Genomic DNA, 24,334 nt, shown 5'->3' with positions numbered 1-24,334 from the left:
GGTTGATAAAAATATATATTTAATCTATTATGAATTCAGGCTGTAACATAACAAAATCTGGAATAAGTCAAGGTGTATCAATAATCTCTGAATGCACTGTAAAATCCTTGGACCTTAAAGAGTAACGTTCGGCTCGTCTACATTTTTGGGCTACGCCAAACAGTACCTATCATGTAACGGGTAATGGAGAATCACTTTAGCCTGTACAAATCCCTTGTAAGAGTATCCAAGCAGGAGCACATGGCAGGTAAAGGTAGGTATCACTGTTTCATTAATACTGTACAGGTCCCTTGATTATGAATTATTCACAAACCTTTAAGTAGACAGCAAGAAAAATAACATACATTTTAGGAAATGGTAAAGAAAAGCTTCCTTGCGTTAATCACAGTGTATCACATGGACCTACACATACATCATAGGCCTACTGCCAATTTTTTTTTTTCTACTTTTCATTTTTAATTACTGTGTTTCCATTACAGAATAATACGTGGTTTTGTAGCCTAAGTGAATGCAGAGTGTGGTAGATTAAGCCCACAAATAGAGCAGAATACTATATTAGCTGCTACTGTTAGGATACTGTAGAGATTTTGTCATGACGCCTTGTTCAACTATTGGCGCATTCAACCAGTAGCGCATTCATGCCCTTGTGCGCCGCTCTCGTGAGAAACTATTTCAACAACTGTGCGCGGGCCCGAGACCGGTGAGTACTAGGACTACAGGCGTCTCGTCTCTCGAGGACAGCCGAATGTGGAAAATACTATAGCTAACGAGCGAAGGACTGTCCAATTGAAGCGGGATCCCTTGTGGATTACGTCGCGGTGGCTAGCTATCTACAATATTAAAAGGATATTTACACCAAGGTAAGGGGTGCAAATGAGTGCGGATGTTTTACCGGGTTGTAGTCGAAAAACAACACCGCTGCTAACGCCACTGCTAGGCTGAAGTAGTTAGAATAATTTAGCTAGCAAGTTCAGCTAACTTGGTTAGCTAAATTACTCGACATCGTTGGCCAGATAATATAGCTGGTAAACTAGCTAACATTACTGTGTAGATAGCCACTATATGTGGCTGGTTATGTGATTATTTCTTTCACCACAGAGTAGGCCTTGTACGTCGCTACAGTAACTAACTCTCCGACCTAACGTTAGCTAGCTAGTTAGCTATTGTTAGCTAGGTGACTACTACCTAGCCTTGGCAAAAACATAATAATAAAAAAACAAGCTTTGGCTACATTCGGATAGGCCGCGCTCGAGCCACTAACGTTATTAAACAACGAACGTTAGCTGACTCCCATCATGACCATGCCCTACTAAAATTGTCTGTCTACTCATGCCATTTGGCGAATTTGTCAGCTAACCTTAAGGTAATCTACGCAGCAAGTGAGAATTGAGGTATTGCTATCTATTTTTCTGCTAGTTACTATAACGACTAAAATATGCTTTATTGATTTGTTTACGTTGTACGCTAACTAGCGTTTGCAATGGGGATGACATCGTCCCATCATTTTGCTTACAGAATCTGGGCCTCCATAGCTAGTTAGTTGAATATACCTTGCAACCTTCCACGTGTTTGCTAATGGACTGTTTTTAAATGTCTGTTGGCGATGGTATTGTCAGAAACTCTAACATGAATGGGCGCGTTCCAGTCGGATTGTAGACGAGCTGAGCTAGTGGCAATCAGATGTTAAATGTTATATTCCTTATCCCATGTTTCTCAGTTGCCAAGTCTTCAACTCATAGTTGTAAGACCATGTTTTGTAGTTCCAACATTATTTAATGCAGTTATACTTAGGCTATATTCTGCATGATTTCATATAGAGCTAGTTTCTTTAAAAATATTTGCCCAGTCTAATACCTGAGATTGGAGAACATTTTACAATTTAAATGTATGTCAAAATAATCAAATTAAGACTCTTAAGATATTACAAACGAGGTGCAACAGCAGCTGCTTAAATACTTTCTGTAACGCTCCTACGTCTTGCTGGAAAGCTTAGTTTAGTAGCCATCACTCGCAAAACAATGCAATTTGCAGGTTTGCACTTTAAATGGCTGCTGCTTTTAATCTAAAATGAAGAATGTAACAGGCTACTTTATAGAGTTATACATGTCAACTAACTTCCAAGGAAAATGTTCTCCCTAATGAGCTATTTGAAAATTGAGCTGCTAGCTCTTGTATCTATGTTGTGATTAGTTAGCACAATTCTGCAAGTTGTTTTACTGATTCGCCATGACTGGACGTAACTGTGCCCAGCATCCATCTCAGGTCCATTAACAGCTACAACAGAGAACCATGGTCTTTTATGTTTGTGATTTACTTCGCCTAAGCATAACCTTATTTTTAGGACTACCTTTTCAGAGCTCTGTTGGTGGGGTTGCACAGAAACAATTAATCAGACTTCCAATATTGGTGTGTTAGGGCTGGCCTGGGTTTTAATAAAATGTAATTGCTGACTGCCTGGTTCATGAATGTAGTAGTCTGTCCTTTGTCACTGCCTGACTTTCTGGCAACAGCACATGCATAGTGAATCAAACATGGTAAACCCCACATAGTGACAGCGCTGTGTCTCCAGCTGCAGTAATTCCAGTTTGGTGACACTCAGGCAGTGAGGTCATTCTTATCCTTTACAAAGCATGACTAGTCACTTGACTAGCTCTCTCTGCCTCTTCAGTTCTCTCCATCTTAATCAGTATCCCTCTCTCCTGCAGCATAGATTGAACATGATACTAGGCGTGTGTGTGTTTTGCAGAGGAGCACGGCTGTATATGGATGTTTGAAGATGGGTGTTTCTGCATTCAGATTCTAACCCTCAACATACCTTCTCCATGGCAAAACATCAGCTACTGCTGATAATGCTGTTCTGTTCAGGCCGATTTGGATGCTCTGCCCAGGCTGCTCTTGTCTACCAGGATGTTAAGTGACTAAATCGTCTGTTTCTGGGAATAAACTCACTATAAGTAAATTTGTGTGTGTGTGTATATATAGTAAAACTACTGTTATATTTTTGCAAAAGGGGTGTCACAAAGCATGCTTTTTTTGCAGTTGAAATGTGAGATAGGGCTACGCTATCTGTTGTGAATTTCTCCATTCTGAAACTGTTTGGCCAAATCAAATTTTATTGGTCACATACGTGTTTAGCTTATGTTATTGCGGATGTAGCTAAATGCTTGTGCTTCTAGTGCCGACAGTGTAGCAATATCTAACAAGTAATATCTAACAATTTCACAAATACCTAATGCAGATAAATCTAAGGAAGGGAATTAAGAATATATAAATATATGGACGAGCAATGTCAGAGCGGCATAGGCTAAGATACAGTAGAGTAATGCAAGACATGGAAACACTCCATTTATTGAAGTGGCCAATGATTTCAAGTCTATGTAGGCAGCAGCCTCTCTGCTAGTGATGGCTGTTTAATGGTCTGTTGGCCTTGAGATACAAGCTGTTTTTCAGTCTCTCAGTTCCAGCTTTGATGCACCTGTACTGACCTCGCCTGCTGGATGATAGTGGGGTTAATGATCTTTTTGGCCTTTCTCTGACATCGGGTGCTGTAGGTGGCCTGGAGGGCCGGTAGTTTTCCCCCGGTGATGCGTTTGGCAGACCGCACCACCCTTCGGAGAGCCCTGCAGTTGTGGGTGGTGCAGTTGCCGTACCAGGCGGTGATGCAGCCCAACAGGATGCTCTCAATTGTGCATCTGTAAAACGTTGAGGGTTTTTAGGTGACAAGACAAATTTCTTCAACCTCCTGAGCTGTCTTCCCAACACTTTCTGTGTGGATGGACCATTTCAGTTTGTCAGTGATATGTACGCCAAGGAACTTGAAGCTTTCCACCTTTTCCTGTTGATGTGGATAGGGGGATACTCCCTCTGCTGTTTCCTGATGTCCACGATCATCTCCTTTGTTTTATTGACGTTGAGTGAGAAGTTATTTTCCTGGCACCACACTCCCAGAGCCCTCACCACCCCCCTGTAGGCTGTCTCGTCATTGTTGGTAAGCAAGCCTACTGCTGTTGTGTCGTCTGCAAAGGTCAATGATTGAATTGGAGGCATGCATGGCCACGCAGTCATGGGTGAACGGGGAGTACAAGAGGGGTCTGAGCACTCATCCTTGTGGGGCCCCGGTGTTGCGGATCAGTAAAATGGAGGTGTTGTTACCTACCGTCACCACCTGGGGGCGGCCCGCCAGGAAGTCCAGAACCCAATTACACAGGGCTGGGTTCAGACCCAGGGCCTTGAGCTTGATGATGCGCTTGGAGGGTACTATGGTGTTGAATGCTGAGCTATAGTCAATGAACAGCATTCTTACATAGGTATGCCTCTTGTCCAGATGGGATAGGGCAGTTTGATGGTGATTGCATCGTCTGTGGACCTATTGGGGCGGTAGGCAAATTGAAGTGGGTCTAGGGTGGCAGGTAAGGTGGTGATATGATCCTTGACTAGTCTCTCAAAGCACTTCATGATGACAGAAGTGAGTGCTATGGAGTGATAGTCATTTAGTTCAGTTACCTTTGCATTCTTGGGTACATGTGGGGACAGCAGACTGGGATAGGGAGAGATTGAACATGTCTGTAAACACGCCAGCTGGTCTGCGCATGCTCTCAGGACGCGGCTAGGGATGCCATCTGGGCTGGCAGCCTTGCGAGGGTTAACACTTTTAAATGTCTTACACAAGTCGGCCACAGAGAAGGAGAACCCACAGTCCTTGGTATCTGCCCGCGTGGTGGCACTATGTTATCCTCAAAGCGGGCAAAGAAGGTGTTTAGCTTGTCCGAAAGCAAGACGTCTGTGTCCACGACGTGGCCTTTTGTAGTCCGTGATTGTCGGTAGACCCTGCCACAAATGTCTTGTCTGTGCCGTTGAATTGCGACTCCACTTTGTTTCTATACTGGCGTTTTGCCTGTTTGATTGCCTTGCGGAATGACTACTGTTTTTATTCTGCCATATTCCCAGTCACCCTGCCTTGGTTAAATGTGGTGGTTTGTGCTTTCAGTTTTGTGCGAATGCTGCCATCTATCCACAGTTTCTGGGAGGCTAGGTTTTAATAGTCACAGTGGGTACAACATCTCCTATACACTTCTTGATAAACTCCGTAACCGTGTCTGTGTATATACATCAATATTATTCTCTGAAGCTACCCGGAACATATCACAGTCCGCGTGATCAATCTTGAGGTGTTGATTCCGATTGGTCAGACCAGATTTGAATAATCCTTAGCACGGGTACTTCCTGTTTTGAGTTTCTGTCTATAGGAAGGGAGGAGCAAAATGGAGTCGTGATCAGATTTGCTGAAAGGAGGGCAGGGGAGGGCCTTGTATGTATCCCAGAAGTTGGAATAACAATGGCTGTTTTTCCAGCACGAGTGCTACAGTCAATATGCTGGTAGTCTTTTTCTCGTTTGTTTTGTTAAATTCCCCAGCTACAATAAATACAGCCTCAGGATGTATGGTTTCCAGTTTGCATTGTCCAGTGAAGTTCCTTGAGGGCAGTCGTGGTATCGGCTTGAGGGGGGATATACACGGCTGTGATATTTTATGGCTGCAATCCCGTTAACGGGAGCGATATGACAACAGCCAGTGAACGCCTATTTCAAAACATCAAAAATCTCATAATTAAAATTTGTCAAACATATATGTATCTCATACCATTTTAAAGCTAATCTTGTTGTTAATCCCACCACAGTGTCCGATTTCAAATATGCTTTACAGCAAAACGCACCACATGATTATGTTAGGTCACCACATAGCCATAGAAAAACACAGCCATTTTTTCAGCAAAAGGTTTTCCAGCTAGAGTCACAAAAACCACAAATAGAGAGAAAATTAATCACTAACCTTTGATCATCTTCATCAGATGACACTCATATGACTTCATGTTACACAATACATGTTCTGTTATACTCACAGACATCATTCAAACAGTTTTAGAAACTTTATAGAGTATTTTCTATCTAATACTACTACTAATAATATGCATATATTAGCAACTGAGACTGAGGAGCATGCCGTTTACTTTGGGCAACTTATTCATCCAAGCTACCCAATACTGCCCCCGCCCCCCCAGCCATAAGAAGATAACCAAAGAGAATTCTCTTGGGAGATAATATGGTCGGCATTTGATTGAGGTATTCTTGAAATGGGCATGATCCAATTGACTTAAAAACCAAAAATACATCTACGTTTAACTTAACTAACATTTATTTTCTTTCATTATGGTTGGTTTGTCAAAGTTAGCAGGGTAACTCATTGGTCCTGCTTTGTAGTATACCAGTTTAATTTGTTTTATTTCCATTTTGAGGAGAGTTGGTCTTTCTTTGGTAAGGTAGGATGATTGCATGTGCTTGTTTTATGAGGTGGAGGAATGGGTTGTCACTGCAACTGTTTATCCTTCATGGAAGGTGTTTCCATGGATTCATTTAAGAGTGAAAGTAGGCCCCTCTGTCTTCTGATCAGACTTTACTCCTATTCCTTTATCAGCCAAAGTGTTACATCTGTCTGTCTTTATTGTCCAAATGGCCCTCCAAATACACCTCCGTTGTCTTCAATCAGGATCTCAGCGACCACTGCCTCATTGCCTGTATCCGCTACGGTGCCGCAGTCAAACGACCACCCCTCACCACTGTCAAACGCTCCCTACAACACTTCTGTGAGCAGGCCTTTCTAATCGACCTGGCCCGGGTACCCTGGAAGGAAATTGACCTCATCCCGTCAGTTGAGGATGCCTGGTCATTCTTTAAGAGTAACTTCCTCACCATTTTAGATAAGCATGCTCCGTTCAAAAAATGCAGAACTAAGAACAGATACAGCCCTTGGTTCACTCTAGACCTGACTGCCCTCGACCAGCACAAAAACATCCTGTGGCGGACTGCAATAGCATCGAACAGTCCCCGCGATATGCAACTGTTCAGGGATGTCCGGAACCAATACACGCAGTCAGTCAGGAAAGCTAAGGCCAGCTTCTTCAGGCAGAAGTTTGCATCCTGTAGCTCCAACTCCAAAAAGTTCTGGGACACTGTGAAGTCCATGGAGAACAAGAGCACCTCCTCCCAGCTGCCGACTGCACTGAGGCTAGGGAACACGGTCACCACCGACAAATCCATGATTATTGAAAACTTCAACAAGCATTTCTCAACGGCTGGCCATGCCTTCCGCCTGGCTACTCCAACCTCGACTAACAGCTCCGGCTCCCCCGCAGCTCCTCGCCCAAGCCTCTCCAGGTTCTCCTTTACCCAAATCCAGATAGCAGATGTTCTGAAAGAGCTGCAAAACCTGGACCCGTATAAATCAGCAGGGCTTGACAATCTGGACCCTCTATTTCTGAAACTATCCGCCGCCATTGTCGCAACCCCTATTACCAGCCTGTTCAACCTCTCTTTCATATCGTCTGAGATCCCCAAGGATTGGAAAGCTGCCGCAGTCATCCCCCTCTTCAAAGGGGGAGATACCCTGGACCCAAACTGTTACAGACCTATATCCATCCTGCCCTGCCTATCTAAGGTCTTCGAAAGCCAAGTTAACAAACAGGTCACTGACCATCTCGAATCCCACCGTACCTTCTCCGCTATGCAATCTGGTTTCCGAGCCGGTCACGGGTGCACCTCAGCCACACTCAAGGTACTAAACGACATCATAACCGCCATCGATAAAAGACAGTACTGTGCAGCCGTCTTCATCGACCTTGCCAAGGCTTTCGACTCTGTCAATCACCATATTCTTATCGGCAGACTCAGTAGCCTCGGTTTTTCGGATGACTGCCTTGCCTGGTTCACCAATTACTTTGCAGACAGAGTTCAGTGTGTCAAATCGGAGGGCATGCTGTCCGGTCCTCTGGCAGTCTCTATGGGGGTGCCACGGTTCAATTCTCGGGCCGACTCTTTTCTCTGTATATATCAATGATGTTGCTCTTGCTGCGGGCGATTCCCTGATCCACCTCTACGCAGACGACACCATTCTATATACTTTCGGCCCGTCATTGGACACTGTGCTATCTAACCTCCAAACGAGCTTCAATGCCATACAACACTCCTTCCGTGGCCTCCAACTGCTCTTAAACGCTAGTAAAACCAAATGCATGCTTTTCAACCGATCGCTGCCTGCACCCGCATGCCCGACTAGCATCACCACACTGGATGGTTCCGACCTTGAATATGTGGACACCTATAAGTACCTAGGTGTCTGGCTAGACTGCAAACTCTCCTTCTAGACCCATATCAAACATCTCCAATCGAAAATCAAATCAAGAGTCTGCTTTCTATTCCGTAACAAAGCCTCCTTCACTCACGCTGCCAAGCTTACCCTAGTAAAACTGACTATCCTACCGATCCTCGACTTCGGCGACGTCATCTACAAAATTGCTTCCGACACTCTTCTCAGCAAACTGGATGCAGTTTATCACAGTGCCATCCGTTTTGTCACTAAAGCACCTTATACTACCCACCACTGCGACTTGTATGCTCTAGTCGGCTGGCCCTCGCTACATATTCGTCGCAAGACCCACTGGCTCCAGGTCGTCTACAAGGCCATGCTAGGTAAAGCTCCGCCTTATCTCAGTTCACTGGTCACGATGGCAACACCCATCCGTAGCACGCGCTCCAACATGTGTATCTCACTGATCATCCCTAAAGCCAACACCTCATTCGGCCGCCTTTCGTTCCAGTATTCTGCTGCCTGTGACTGGAACGAATTGCAAAAATCGCTGAAGTTGGAGACCTTTATCTCCCTCACCAACTTCAAACATCAGCTATCTGAGCAGCTAACCGATCGCTGCAGCTGTACATAATCTATTGGTAAATAGCCCACCCATTTTCACCTACCTCATCCCCACAGTTTTTATTTATTTACTTTTCTGCTCTTTTGCACACCAATATCTCTACCTGTACATGATCATTTATCACTCCAGTGTTAATCTGCAATATTGTAATTATTTGCCTACCTCATGCCTTTTGCACACATTGTATATAGACTCCCCTTTTTTTTCTACTGTGTTATTGACTTGTTAATTGTTTACCCCATGTGTAACTCTGTTGTCTGTTCACACTGCTATGCTTTATCTTGGCCAGGTCGCAGTTGTAAATGAGAACATGTTCTCAACTAGCCTACCTGGTTAAATAAAGGTTAAATAAATAAAAAATTGTTGTGTTCTTTGTGGTAGACCGATGGTACATTTCCCCCGGGGAACCTGTTTTGCATCCTGCTGGTTGAGTTCTATGCATTCTGTCCCTTTGCAGGTGTCTGTCTAGATTTGATGTAAATGTTGACACTTGTCATTCATGGGAATTCAGTCCCCCCCCCTGCCCTCCTCTGACAATACGCTTGACAAAGGTTTTTTAGTCATTTTCTTACCAAATCAAGATGTAGGCTATATCCAAATTACTGTAGCTGTGGCTTTAAGACATTATACTTTAATAGCAACCATAAGAGCTACCCCTTTGCATGCTGCTGCTACTGTTTATATGCTCTTTATATGCTCTGTCTGGTGCCTGCCCGAGTAACCTTTTGTTCACCAGTCTATTGCAGGATGCCAAAGAATATCCAGCTGCTTTTAGTAGGAATATCTCTGTCTGTGTAATAGCCTTAAAATGTTAATCAGGGAGGAGAGGAAAGGGCAGTGAATGGATCTTCTGTCTAGTCTATTGTCAGTTTATTAGTATCGTTAGGTTGGTAATGAGGTCTGTATATAATAGATTGTTGCTGTTCTAGCATTCTGTAAGGTCATGCCATCATATCTGTTGCTGAAAAATATTTTGTGACATGGTATAAGTTGGATGGTCTGAAATATTGAGAGACAAACGGCCTGATAATAAACAAATACAGCCATAAGCCTGTCAAATGGTGACTAGAGATATTTGTTTTTTACCTGGACTTTGTGGGCTGCTAATACTTTGGCCATGGTGCTGACTATTATTCTTTTTATTTTATTTACTTTCACTTTGCTCTCACAGATAGGTCATGCCTCATGGGAAGTCTTTGGATTTGATTGGATACAGCAGTTACCATTTAGAGTACACAAGTAGTGGAAATGTAAGTTATGGTGGAGTGTCTGTTAAGAGGGTATGTATGGAGTATTTTTTTTTGGTATCCACTCTGAACGTGCTTTGCATTTCATGTATAGTCTGACTTTTTTGTGTTTTGGGGTGTTCACTCCACTGTGAAGCTGCTATGGGGTCAGAGGTCAGAGTGTATTTAACAGTAGTTGTGTTTTCAGACTCTTACCCTCTCCAGTCTCTTTTGTCTAGTCCACGTGGTCAGAGGAAGGAAGGGAGCAGAGAGGCAGGAAGGAAGGTGTCAGCCATGCTGGAGGTGGAGCTGCCAGAGCAGGCAGACTGTAATCTGAGAAGGGCTGAGCCCAGGAGAAAGGGCCCCACACCTCAGGAGAGTGAGTGAGGGAGAATGTGAGCATACTCTCTCCAGTCTGTTGGTCTCCTTAGCCTACAGGGAGCAGCAGCGACCCTCTGTCAGATCCGTTGCATAGACTGTGTAGATCCCTCTAGAGGGACTGCTCTGTGGTGCTCAGCCAGGACTGTCGATCTCTTTCACCCAGCTGCCTGCCTGGGAGTTCCCTCTCTCTGCCTGGAGCAGCTGCCTTCTTGACTGGATCTGGATCAACCAGAGGATGCAGGGAGGGTACTTACACCAGGGCTCAACTACGCTTTCAGGAGGAGATAAACACTGGCAGTGTTTCCTTAGCTTCCTCTTCAATGTTCTCCCTTTCTTTCCCTCTCTCCCTGGTTGGGCTGCCTGCCTGCTGCCAAAGCTGACTGCTGCCCAAGCTGCCTGCTAGGCTCTGGGAGCTGGATATACTTGTGTAACATTCCTGAATTACAGCAACGTGTTTTTGGGTCTCTGTTCGCCCCCACCCTCGGGTCCTCCACCCTTTCTTGGCCTTTTCCTGGGCTGCACTTTAAAGAGGATTTTTGGATTCTAGCCTCCTGCTCTCTCTGCTGTGGTGGTGAAAGAAGAGCCTGGATCAGTGTATTTCTGTGTGTTCTCTCTTTGGCTCTGTATGAGGCTTCCATCCCTCCAAGGTGTCTGTCCATGGACTCTCAGGCTCTGATAGAAGTAGTACATCTGTGTTTTCAGATGGGGGTTTAGGCAGAGACCCAAAGGAGGGGGGGGGGACCGGAAAGGAGCGGCCCTCTGTTATGGGCTGTTTTGTTTCTATGGAAAAACCGCAATGAAGAGTTCCCTCACTCTCTCCCTATGTCGGGCAGAGCTAATGTGCAGCCTGTGAACTCATGGAATGGGGTTCTCAAGCTCTTCACATGCATAGCCACTAGAACAGCCAACAACCCCAAAGGTAAGAAGTCCTATTTGCACTCTGTGGCTCATAAATGCCCCACTGCTAATTTTCAGTGGGAAAAATGTCTGTTGGAATGGAATGTTTGCCCTTTCCCATGCTCCTCCTATACCTGGGGTGCAACTGTGGCGTCATAAATACCTACAGGTGTTCACTTCTGTCCCGACATTTGGCTTTGTTTTCTGCAAAGTACTGCAGATTCTAATTGATTGTGTGTGTGCAGGATCGTGAGAGAGACGACATGAGTGGACAACAAATAATGGCATGTTTGTGTTGAGAAGAAATGGTTTTGTTTTTTCAACACTCATGGTTGCCAACTCTCATTCTGTCTCCCTCTGTGTTCAGATGTAGGCTGTTACGTCACTTTATTGGACTGCTTTAAAGTGGTTGTGTGTGTGGAGGGCACAGAGCACAGGCAGACAGTGTGTGTTTGGTAGTAAACAGCAGCAGGAGTTTACAGTAAGGAGGCAGGGCAGAAGGAGACTCGCCTGACTCTTCTAGTCCACACTAACTCAAAGCCAGATGCCTACATGGAGGAGGCTGCTGATGCACATGATAGTGTTTTGTTTTGGGTTTAGCCTGCATCTGCTAGTTTCTGGTGCTCCTTACCGGCTGTCATCTTCAATAAGTCATATTTTAACAGGCTAGTGATGAGAATTCATGGTTTTACACAAAAACATGATTCAACAAATGGGTTAGACCTGGGTAGCCAGATGTTAAAACTACAAATCTGACATGTTCGGTGCAGAGATTTGGGTCAATAATAATATATGCCATTTGACAGACTCTTTTACCCAAAGCGGATTACAGTCATGCGTGCACACATTTGACACATGGGAATCGAACCTACTGTCCTGCCGTTGCAAGCACCATTCTCTACCAAGTCTGCCAACTGCGCTACAGAAGACCACAATCAGGACCTCGATCCAGGGATGCGAACTTGTCGCTTCCCGGCATCCATGTGAATGGGGGGGGGGTGTGTCTCATCAATCAGTGGCTGAGGCTCTGGACTGAGCACATTTAACTTTAACTTATTAGAAAAGTAGTTATTGCACTCATTGCTCAATTCATGAATAGAATGTATTTCCTGAATCTTTCTGAAGTACCTCCTGATTTCTGTCCGCCTATCTGTTGTTGTGTAGCCAGTTAGCGTGCCTAAACAGTCATTTCTAAAGGCTTTCCCAATTAAATGTTTACTGCAAAGTAGCATGTCAGCTTTATCATGATTTGTATCAATCGGTTGAGCATTTGATTTGCAAACTCTCCAATCACATGAAACACTTACAAGAACCGCCACAAACACCTTTATCTTAATACAATGGTATCTTGCTGGTGTGCAATTGATTTTAAAGGGCAACTATGCCCTGTGTGGTTTAAGCATGGTTGTGGCCTTGTGGAATTCAGCAAATAATCTACGTAGTGCGCTATGTATTCCTGTCTGGGGAGACATTTCATGATCAACCCAGACCAAAGAACCCAACTCTCACTACTAGTACACTTTTCTCTCGTTATTGTGGTTTAGAAAATTAGGAGTATTGCAGTTTTAATAAAATGTGTATTGTGTACTTGTTGGTTTTTCCAGAAAATATTTTTTTTAATTGAGCTTTACACTGGTTTTTCACGTGTTTCCATGCACATTTCGTTTGTCACTTTGTGGGCACTGACCAGTTTACAAAATCAGTCAACTGATTGACAAGGATGCAAAGTAATTTCTATGTTCGTGTCAGGCAGCGAGGATATTTAGCAAGGTCTAGCCCAAGTTGTTGTAATGTGATAGCAGGCCTAAATGCTAGTGGACAGTGTAAAAACGTAGGTGCCTCTGAATTTTCGATGGAACATTCTTAAATATTTAAAGGTAGTTCTAAGGGAAAGACTGAAGGGGGAAATCGATGCTTCATGTAATATACCTTGCATTAGTGTTGTTAACCCATTGCCCATTTGATGGGCCAAGAGAGCTCAGTATTAACACTTGTCTCAGAGAGAACTGCCGTAGCCATGACGTTTTCTTTCCTCGGCTCACTGGTTAACACTGCATTTGTATTGGCTGAAGTTTGAGCAGGTCCCAGTCCCCAACACATGTCCACCTTCAGTGTATACTATAGCTAGAACTGTTGACCATGACCAGCCCTGAGTGGTTGCCCAGCAGAGAACAGAAGGTGGGCTTATGGGCCTTCACAGAACTGAGACTTCAGTGATGCTGATTGGCGTGTTTCTATGGAGACCTCAGCTCCGTTTGACTCTATTTCTTGTCTTGTTTTTACTCCACTAGTTAACCTCTATTTTCTCTCTCCCCTTTCAGAGGTCCCCACATTTCAAGAGAAGAAGAAAGCCTTATTTGGGAATCTTATGGACGAAGGCAAGCAACATTTTCTTTCTCGTGTCTGTCCGTGTGAGTGAGATCTGTATGAGAGAGCTGTGTTTTTGGGTTAACGCAGGGAAAGTGACCTGGTTGGTAAAACAGGTGTTTGGGGGATTGGTATTTTATTGGGATCCCCATTAGGTGTTGCGAAGCAGCAGCAACTCTTCCTGGGGTCCACAATGTACAGGTCATCTAATGAAGGCCCAGTGAGCTACCACCTTGAGCTGGTTTAGTAATCGACTCCTCTCCATGTGGAGGGACATTTTGAGCTACCCCTTCTCGTGTGGCCAATAATGGCCGATTTTAATTGGGGCCGATTTCAAGTCGGGAATCTGTTTGGCCGATATCTTCTTTAAAAAAAAAAAAAAAAAAATTTTAACACCTTTATTGAATCTTTATTTAACCAGGCAAGTCAGTTACGATCACATATTTTCAATGACAGCCTAGGAATGGTGGGTTAACTGCCTTGTTCAGGGGCAGAACAACAGATTTTTTTTTACCTTGTCAGCTCGGGGATTCAATCTTACAGTTAACTAGTCCAATGCTCTAACCACCTGCCTCTCATTGCACTCCACAAGGAGCCTGCCTGTTACGCGAATGCAGTAAGCCAAGGTAAGTTGCTAGCTAGCATTAAACTTATCTTAGAAAAAACAATCAATCAATCATAATCACTAATTTACTACACATGGTTGATATTACTAATTTATCTAGCATGTCCTGCGTTGCATGTAATCGATGCGGTGCATATTCGCAAAAAAAGGACTCCAAGGTGTACCTACCCATAAACATCAATGCCTTTCTTAAAATCAATACACAGAAGTATATATTTTTAAACCTGCATATTTAGCTAAAATAAATCCAGGTTAGCAGGCAATATTAACCAGGTGAAACTGTCACTTCTCTTGCGTTCACTGTACGCAGTCAGGGTGTATGCAACAGTTTGGGCCGCTTAATTTGCCAGAATGTTACGTAATTATGACATAATATTGAAGGTTGTGCAATGTAACAGGAATATTTAGACTTATGAATGCCACCCGTTAGATTAAATACGGAACGGTTCCGTATTTCACTGAAAGAATAAACGTCTTGTTTTCGAGATGAAAGTTTCCGGATTTGACCATATTAATGACCTAAGGCTTGTATTATGTTATAATTAAGTCTATGATTTGATAGAGCAGTCTGACTGAGCGATGGTAGGCACCAGCAGGCTCGTAAGCATTCATTCAAACAGCACTTTTGTGCGTTTTGCCAGCAGCTCTTTGCTGTGCTTCAAGTATTGCGCTGTTTATGACTTCAAGCCCATCAACTCCCGAGATTAGGCTGGTGTAACCGATGTGAAATGGCTAGCTAGTTAGCGGGGTGCAGGCTAATAGCGCTTCAAACGTCACTCGCTCTGAGACTTGGAGTAGTTATTCCCCTTGCTCTTCATAGGTAATGCTGCTTCGAGGGTGGCTGTTGTCGATGTGTTCCTGGTTCGAGCCCAGGTAGGGGCGAGGAGAGGGACGGAAGCTATACTGTTACACTGGCAATACTAAAGTGCCTATAAGAACATCCAATAGTCAAAGGTATATGAAATACAAATGGTATGGAGAGCGAGAGTTCTATAATAACTACAACTTAACTTCTTACCTGGGAATATTGAAGAATCATGTTAAAAGGAACCACCAGCTTTCATATGTTCTCATGTTCTGAGCACGGAATTTAAATGTTAGCTTTCTTACATGGCACATATTGCACTTTTACTTTCTTCTCCAAAACGTTGTTTTTACATTATTTAAACCAAATTGAACATGTTTCATTATTTGAGGCTAAATTGATTTTATTGATGTATTATATTAAGTTAAAATAAGTGATCATTCAGTATTGTTGTAATTGTCATTTTTACAACAACAAAAAATTGGCTGATTTTTAATCGGTATCGGCTTTTTTTGGTCCTCCAAAAACCAGTACCGGCGTTGAAAAATCATAATCGGTCGATCTCTAGAATGAACACTTAATTTTAGCTTAATATAATAAATGAAATCATTTTAGTCTCAATTTAAACATGTTTCATTATTTATTTATGCAAAAACAGTGTTGGAGAAGAATGTAAAAGTAAAAAAGCTAACTAAGTTCCACTCTCAGAACATGAGAACATATGAAAGCTGGTGGTTCCTTTCAACATGAGTCTTCCATATTCCCAGTTAAGAAGTTTTAGGTTGTAGTTATTATGGGACTATTTCTCTCTATACCATTTGTATCTCATATACCTATGACTATTGGATGTTCTTATAGGCACTTAAGGATTGCCAGCCCAATCTCGGAAGTTGATAGGCTTGAAGTCATAAACAGCGCTGTGCTTCAAGCATTGTGAAGAGCTGCTGGTAAATGCAGGAGTGCTGTTTGAATGAATGCTTACTAGCCTGCTGCCTACCACTGCTCAGACTGCTCTATCAAATATCAAATCATAGACTTAATTATAATAAACACACAGAAATACGAGCCTTAGGTCATTAATATGGTCAAATCCGGAAACTATCATTTTGAAAACAAAACTTTTTTTATTCTTTCAGCGAAATACGGAACCGTTCCGGGTGGCATCCATAAGTCTAAATATTGCTGTTACATTGTGCAACCTTAAATGTTATGTCATAATTATGTAAAATTCTGGAAAATGAATTATGGTCTTTGTTAGGAAGAAATGGTCTTCCCAGTTTGCAACGGGCCAGGCGGCCCAAACTGCTGCGTATACCCTGACTGCTTGCACAGAACGCAAGAGAAGTGACACAATTTCCCTAGTTAATGTTGCCTGCTAACATTGATTTATTTTAACTAAATATGCAGGTATAAAAATATATACTTGTGTATTGATTTTAAGAAAGCCGATGTTTATGGTTGGGTACATTGGTGCAACGACAGCGTTTTTTTTTCTTCTCGTAAATGCGCTTGTTAACTCATCACCCTTTTGGCGACGTAGGCTGTGATTCGATAAATTAACAGGCACCGCATTCATTATTTGCAACACAGGACAAGCTAGTTAAACTAGTAATATCATCAACTCTGTGTAGTTAACTAGTGATTATGTGAAGATTGTTTTTATAAGATAAGTTTAATGCTAGCTAGCAACTTACCTTGGCTGCGCCCGCGTAACAGGTGGTCAGCCTGCCGCGCAGTCTTGTAATCGTCCCTAATTAATCGGCCATGCCGACCTCTAATGTAAACACGTTTCTCATGACAATAAAGCCACTAATTGCTTATGTTTGAGTCTTTCGGGTGGCATAAGAACACTGCATAAGCCATGGCAAAATGTGTAGAATTGCAGGAAATTAGATTTAAAACCGCAAAATTGGCTCTGCTCCTCCAAAACCGTGCCACAAGCCCACTACCAGGCTGACTTTGTCACTGGTGCTTTAGAAAAAAATCATAGGGGGAAGCACTAGATCTCTTGAAGTGATTCTGTACAACTGCCTGTGTTCCAGTGTGAAGACATGGCCTCGAGTTTCTACTGGTACCGCACCACAAGTCAGCCCATCCTAGGACACTGACCACAGTCGACACATACAGTTCTGACTGCTCACCCAGTCCTACCAGAGCCTGAGGTAGCCTACTCCACTGAGTTTAAATACCACCTCTTTCCAGTAAAAGTAATTCTGCCCTCTTAACCATAAGAAAATTATAATTAGGGGGTGCATATATAGTTCTGTTTCACTGTATGTACAAGTGGATAACCTGTACAGGTGTGGGGTGGGAAATGAAAATGTGTTATTTGCAATTCCCACTCCCCCTGAGACACCCTCAGGGCATCCTTCCAGACTCAAATTAAGCATCCAAATTAAATCTAGAATCAACTTCCTATTTTGCAAAACAAAGCCTCCTTCACTCGTGCTGCCAAACATACATACCCTTTGTAAAACTGACTATCCTACCGATCCTTGACTTTGGCGATGTCATTTTACAAAATGGCCTCCAGCACTCTACTCAGCAATTGGATGCAGTCTATCAGTGCCATCCATTTTGTAAACAAAGCCCCATATACTACCCACCACTGCGACCTGTATGCTCTCGTTGGCTGGCTCTCACTACATATTCGTCTCCAAACCCACTGGCTCCAAGTCATCTAAGTCTTTGCTAGGTAAAGCCCCGCCTTATCTCAGCTCACTGGCCACTATAGCAACACCCACCCATAGCACGTGCTCCAGCAGGTATATTTCACTGGTCATCCCCAAAGCCAACACTTACTTTGTCAGCCTTTCCTTCCAGTTCTCTGCTGCCAATGACTGGAATGAATTGCAAAAATCGCTGGAGACTCGTATCTCCCCCTCTAAATTTAAGCATCAGCTGTCAGAGCTGCTTACCGATGGCTGTGTACAGGTACAGTAAATCTGTAAATAGCACACCCAACTATCTCATCCCCATATTGTTATTTATCCTCTTGCTCTTTTGCACCCGTTTCTCTACTTGCACATCATCATCTGCGCATCCATCACTCCATTCTAAATTGTAATTATTTTGTCTCTATGGCCTATTTATTGCCTTACCTCCCTAGTTTTCTACATTTGCACACACTACATAGATTTTTCTATTGTGTTATTGACTGTACGATTGTGATGCAGTACTTGACATGGACTGAAATACGTTCTGGTACTGTTTTTATATTTTGGTACAGGAGCTCCACAATACTTTCGCGCAAATGTTTTACTGCTTGAGCTTGTAGAATATTTTGAGGTGCTGGTATTCGGATTCGGTGAACTCCTGCTCAAGTCAAGCACTGTTATGGCACAAGACCTGGCTGTTTTGGGTGTTTATTTGGAGGTTAATTTCCACTATTTATGATGAAACTGCTTTGATTTGATCCCTACAGTAACCTCCGCTCACCTGCTCCCTCACTCTGTCCTGTATACCCTGGTTCAAAATCATAAACATCTTACATTTACATTTAAGTCATTTAGCAGACGCTCTTATCCAGAGCGACTTACAAATCTTCTCTTCAGTAGGAGAAACACTCATGTCGCCTGTTCCTTCTATGATCCTCATTGCAGGCACACCAATGAGCATACTCTCAGAGCAGTGTTAATTATGCTCATTATTGCACCAGTCCCATGGCTGCCTGCATCCAGGAGGGCCAAGCAGCAGGCAGACAGACTGGGATGAGGGAGTAGGTTGCTGGTACCAATGCCTCCAGTTGACAAACAAAACTAAAGAGCTGTCTGCATCTCCCTCCCTGCTGCATTGGAGCACACCACTGCCCACATGCAGGCTGCAGAAGCAACACAAACACTCTGTTGCTGTCACTGCAGACTTCCTGCTAAGGGGCTCGCTCACGCCAGCATATATATATTGTACCTCATACAGACACTAACCGCCCAGGGTTAGAGTTATCAGGGATCCTTGGGACGTCCCTTGCCTTAAAGGGATACTTCAGGATTTTGGCAATGAGGCCTTTTGTATGTCTCTGTGTCCCTTTATTAACCCTAACTCTAACCCAGGGCTTTATGCTGACCTTTTTTTTTTTTTTTTTACAAGGAGCACAATGAAAAATATTTCATGTAACAAGCTGTTTTCTTTGTAGTAATGGTGCATGCATGACAGTCTTGAATCCGCGGTCAGTGTATTCTCCATGGCACTGGGGCTGCGGTACAGTGATGTAATCATTACAACAATTATCATTTATCTTTTTTTTGGGGTGCACTGGTGCTCCTAAATAAAAATATTTAGGCACATAGGTGAGAGAAACTGTAGAGCCCTGCCCAAACCCTTACCGTAACCATTTTAAAGATCGACTTAATGGGGCAGGGACGTGACAACAATCCCAGATAGCAAGGACCAAACTATAGCCACCAATTGCAACTCTGCCATCTGAACAAGATGTGTTCTTAGCTCCTATACGTTAAGCTCGTTATTTTTTTATTTTTAGGTCTGCTAGTCTTGGCCTTGTTGTTCTGTGCTAATTTAGTCCACAGTTGTTGCTTGTGTGTCCAGAGCTGCTCGCTAGGAGGCCTATAAATAGGTAGAGCTTTATCAGAGCAGATGTGTTTACAGGCAGGCTCAATGACACCTACACGCACAGCCCTGCTGCCCAGTCTGCCCCTCCCTTCCCCTCCTCCACTCTCCCTTTCTGTGCTTCCTACAGTTTCAGTGAACTACCTCCATTTTGGCTGGACCACAGTGCCCCCCCCCCCCCCCCACCATCATCATAGCTGTCTTCCTGCCCACCTCCCAGTCTCTGAGCTGTACAATGTGCTACGGCTTTGGGTTATATAAAGAAACAGCAGTAGCAGCAGGGCCAGGGGTGGGTCACACCCAGCTCCTGCCAGGCGGCCCAGGAAAAATCCATCCCTCCCTCCTGTTCCCATCGGTTGGCCGTCCCATCCACAAAGCCCTCAACCACAGCCTGTTGCCATGGGAACAGCTCACAGGAAGCTAGCCTTCTGCTTTGCTCTCACAGCCATCCCAGTCCACTTTGCCGCCTGGAACCTTAATTCTTTTACCTTTAAAATCTGTGTCGCTCTCCCAAACCCATAATAGCTCCTCCAAGCTGTCTGCTTGCCCTGCGCTGGTCAGACTTTATCAGAGCAAATGGACAGATAGCCTGGAGGCTCTGTGATACACCTGACCCCCAGAGAGAGGGAGGGGAGATACTCATCAGTGTAGAGGGCTGCCTGCCCTGAGGCCCCAACCAGGCCCACTGTACTGCAGCTGTACTGGGAGAGGAACATTACTATCACTGAATACACCTCCTTAGAGGCCCTGAGGCCTAACTCTGTTAATTTACATGGCAGGGGTCTCGGCATGGAGAAGATGAAATCTAGAGCATGTCTCCGTCTGCCTCTCCGTTACAGCGATCTCCATGACTTTGTTTGTCTGGTATTCATTGATCATAGTCCATGTGATCTATATGCCTTATGTACTTTATGTGCCCTTCTCTGTTTTTATACCATATTGCCTACGTGACCTGGCAACAGTCTCCATGAGAGGCTTGACATTTGTCTTCACATTCCCCCTCTACTATCACCTATTTTAGTGTTCTCACCAAATGTCTAGTTCAGTTATTCGCCCAGTGTATCTCTCTAACCCTTGTGTTTCTCAACAGAAATGAGTCGCCAGACCGCCACAGCGCTGCCAACAGGAACCTCCAAGTGCGCCCCCTCCCAGCGCATCCCCACCCTGTCCGGCACTACAGCCTCTAACAGCGACCTGGCCAGCCTGTTTGAGTGCCCTGTCTGCTTCGACTATGTGCTGCCCCCCATCCTGCAGTGCCAGAGCGGCCACCTGGTCTGCAGCAACTGCCGTCCCAAGCTCACCTGCTGCCCCACCTGTCGGGGCCCGCTGGGCTCCATCCGGAACCTGGCCATGGAGAAGGTAGCCAACTCTGTGCTGTTCCCCTGCAAGTATGCGTCGTCGGGCTGCGAGGTAACGCTGCCCCACACAGACAAGGCGGAGCACGAGGAGCTTTGTGAGTTCCGGCCGTACTCCTGCCCTTGCCCAGGGGCCTCCTGTAAGTGGCAGGGCTCGTTGGACGCGGTAATGCCCCACCTCATGCACCAGCACAAATCCATCACCACGCTGCAGGGTGAGGACATCGTGTTCCTGGCTACAGACATTAACCTGCCTGGAGCAGTGGACTGGGTCATGATGCAGTCCTGCTTTGGTTTCCACTTCATGCTGGTCCTGGAGAAGCAGGAGAAATACGACGGCCACCAGCAGTTCTTTGCCATTGTGCAGCTAATCGGCACGCGGAAGCAGGCAGAGAACTTTGCCTACCGCCTGGAGCTCAACGGGCACCGGCGACGGCTCACCTGGGAGGCCACGCCCCGTTCCATCCACGAGGGCATTGCCACGGCCATTATGAACAGCGACTGCCTGGTGTTTGACACCTCCATCGCGCAGCTGTTCGCTGAGAATGGGAACCTGGGCATCAATGTCACCATATCCATGTGCTGAGGACTGTCAGGTGGACAGCCACTAACACACACACGCATACAGACACACACATACACACTCCACACTACAGGAAACCTGGGTTTGCAGCAGGGTGTAAGTGTTGTCCCAAGGAACCTGTTGCCATTGTAAATTGTGGTTTAGAACTTTCACAGATTGGTAAGAGCTTGATGCAAACAATGGAACTCTATCCCTGGGATTACATTTTAGGCTTCAATACAATATTCGTTAAATAATTAAAGGTAAGTTTTTCTGAGGATAATCCACCAATGCCCTTCAACCCAGAGCGCACCTAATGGAGTGTACACTTCAACAGGTGGGGGCTCAGTTTTGTGGTCCATCTTTGCAGAGGGAAGCTGGCAGAAGTGTTACAGATAGTGAGAGACGCAGTGGGTGGACTCAATTTGAGGGAGGGTGGGGAAGCAAAAACAATGGCAAATGTTTTTATTTTTTATATATTGCATTTCAGTTGAGTCGAAGTGAAATGAACTATTAATGTTTTTGATTTTTAATTATGTTGTCCTTTTTTCCCCTCCTTGGATGAGAAGGTCCTAGTACTGTGTGCACGGACATTGGCTGAAAAGCTAGTTTGGTCTCTCTGGAGTCCAATGGTTTCAGCCTAAACCACTGAATATCTGACCAGGGGTGTATTCGTTATTCCAATTCTGTTGCAAAACGTTTTGTCTGTTGCAAAGCGTTTTACAACTAAAACAAGAGTTTCTATTGGACAAATTCAGGTAGGTCCCTCAGTTTCGTTCTGTTTGGTTCTTAAACGGTAAATGTTTTTCCGTTGCAAGATGTAATGAATACGCCCCAGGAATGAGGACAGTTTCTACAGTTATAATATCGTTATTATTAAATGGAGATTGTTATAATTTTTGTAATGACTTTTAATGAATGAAAAAGGCTGTACCCTTGTGGCTAATCTTTCAGTGTTTGTAGATCAATTGTGTCGTTCTTTCGAAAACTTCAATGTATTTTATTTTGTAAGTTAGTTTTCGCTCGTCGTTTGTCTGTCTTTATCTAAATTCTGTTTGTGAGTGGGCATAGCAATGCCAAACATCTCTGTGGATACATAGTACTGTTGCTGGTCCCCATCTCTTAATTGTCTTTTGTTTTATTTTGTCATTAAATAAATCTCTTTTTCATACCTTGTGCAATTTCTCCATCCCTGTGATTTGCTATAGGCAATAACAGCATTATTTATTGGCATGGATTTACTCCAACTATGCAATTATCATTCTAGTTAAGCACTTTATACTCATCAGATGGCTTTAATCATATAGACATGCATGAGTGCACTGCTGATCACAAAGGTTTGTGTGTGTGTGTGCTGTGGGGTGCATTGTTGATTATGGTACATTGTGTGTGCATGTGTTTCCCAGTCCTATCCAGCCCCGTGGAGGCTGGGGCGTCTGTCTTCTGGCCTAGTGAATGAAGGGTTAGCTCTGTAGGACCATAATTACCAGAGGCCCCCTGGACACCCTGGGGACTTTGGCACCCAGCCAGCTACACTCTACTGGGGAACACAGACCACTCTTTCTCTGACCCTGCTGCTGTTTTGTCTTCACGCCACTTCCGTCATGCATTATCTCCCCCAGTAGTGGCCCTTAAAGTAACAGCCATGTTCAGTCATGTGTACTGCTCATTCTGTTTAGGGGAAAGTGCTCCTGTTTCCTTCCCAGGCCTCATTCAATCAAATCTGCAATTAGATGTGCCCATAAGTGGTGGAGCAAAGCAGTCATGGGATTTTGATCACTAACTGGTATCTGCTATTCTAGTGTGTTGCTGTGTGAGGTGCAGAGTAGTGGTTCCCGTGGTGATTTACAGCACAGGGTAGTTTCCTTGTGATGAGGTCATAGATGAGGCCTTATTTTCCCTGCCCTGAGGAAGTTGTCTGTTATGCAGACTTTCAGGGTGGATTATTTAATCCTTGCTCAGATTTAAATGGCAAATCTGTCTGTAGAATCAGCCTCGGGCCAGCTGACTACTACATCTGAGCACAGCTTGAGCACAACCTGTTCCAGATGCACTAATCACAATTTCCTTCACCCCAATCCCTGAAATGTACAATTGTGTTAATATTAACAGTAGGCTACTATTGTCTGCAGCTTTGTTTCTAGTCATATTTTGGTAGTATCTCCTGTTGGGCCCAGTGGAAAGCATGTAGATGTTGGAGGTAGCAGGCAGGCTGTGGTGGCGCTTGTCTTGGCTCATCGTCGTAGAACTAAGTGGGTGGTGGTCAGAATGATGATCCACACCCTCCCTGCTGTTGCTGAGGCAGCTGCATAGTTTTCTGCTGATTCTCAACCACATTCAACAGAGTACGTATTTGAATTGAAATTCCTTATTTTCTGCAGTTAGTGACCAATCATGTTTCAGGTCATTATCTAGTTGTGTAACAGTTGCATAATCAATCAAATGTATTTATAAAGCCCTTTTTACATCAGCCGATGTCAAAATGCTGTACAGAAACCAAGCCTAAAACCCCAAACAGCAAGCAATGCAGATGTAGAAGCACGATGGCTAGGAAAAACTCCCTAGAAAGGCTGGAGAGGAACCAGGGTCTGAGGGGTGGCCAGTCCTCTTCTGGCTGGGCCAGGTTGAGATTATAACAGTACATGGCCAAGATGTTCAAATGTTCATAGATGACCAGCAGGGTCAAATAATCACTGGTTGTGGAGGGTGCAAAAGAATGGTAAGCACCTCCAGAGTCAATGTCAGTTGGCTTTTCATAGCCAAGCGTTCAAAATAGCAGGTCTGGGACAA

The 24,334-nt window shown here is 44.3% G+C and overlaps 1 protein-coding gene across 2 annotated transcripts; it reads left to right on the top strand.

Moving 5' to 3' along the window:
• Positions 1 to 667: 667 nt before the first annotated feature.
• LOC135524451 (E3 ubiquitin-protein ligase Siah1-like) lies at positions 668 to 22,720 on the top strand. 2 transcript variants are annotated; one of them, XM_064951998.1, is made up of 3 exons: positions 668 to 860; positions 13,589 to 13,645; positions 20,718 to 22,720. In XM_064951998.1, the coding sequence occupies exons 2-3, from the start codon at positions 13,636 to 13,638 to the stop codon at positions 21,566 to 21,568; spliced, it is 861 nt and encodes a 286-aa protein (XP_064808070.1). In that variant the 5' UTR covers positions 668 to 860; positions 13,589 to 13,635; the 3' UTR covers positions 21,569 to 22,720. The 2 variants fall into 2 exon arrangements, with proteins under 2 accessions (XP_064808070.1, XP_064808069.1); XM_064951997.1 differs by lacking the exon at positions 668 to 860 and adding an exon at positions 10,324 to 11,289.
• Positions 22,721 to 24,334: the final 1,614 nt, after the last annotated feature.

Source organism: Oncorhynchus masou, chromosome 31 (genome assembly GCF_036934945.1).
Source record: "Oncorhynchus masou masou isolate Uvic2021 chromosome 31, UVic_Omas_1.1, whole genome shotgun sequence".
Classification (NCBI taxonomy): domain Eukaryota; kingdom Metazoa; phylum Chordata; class Actinopteri; order Salmoniformes; family Salmonidae; genus Oncorhynchus; species Oncorhynchus masou.
This window is presented reverse-complemented; position numbering and strand designations above follow the sequence as displayed.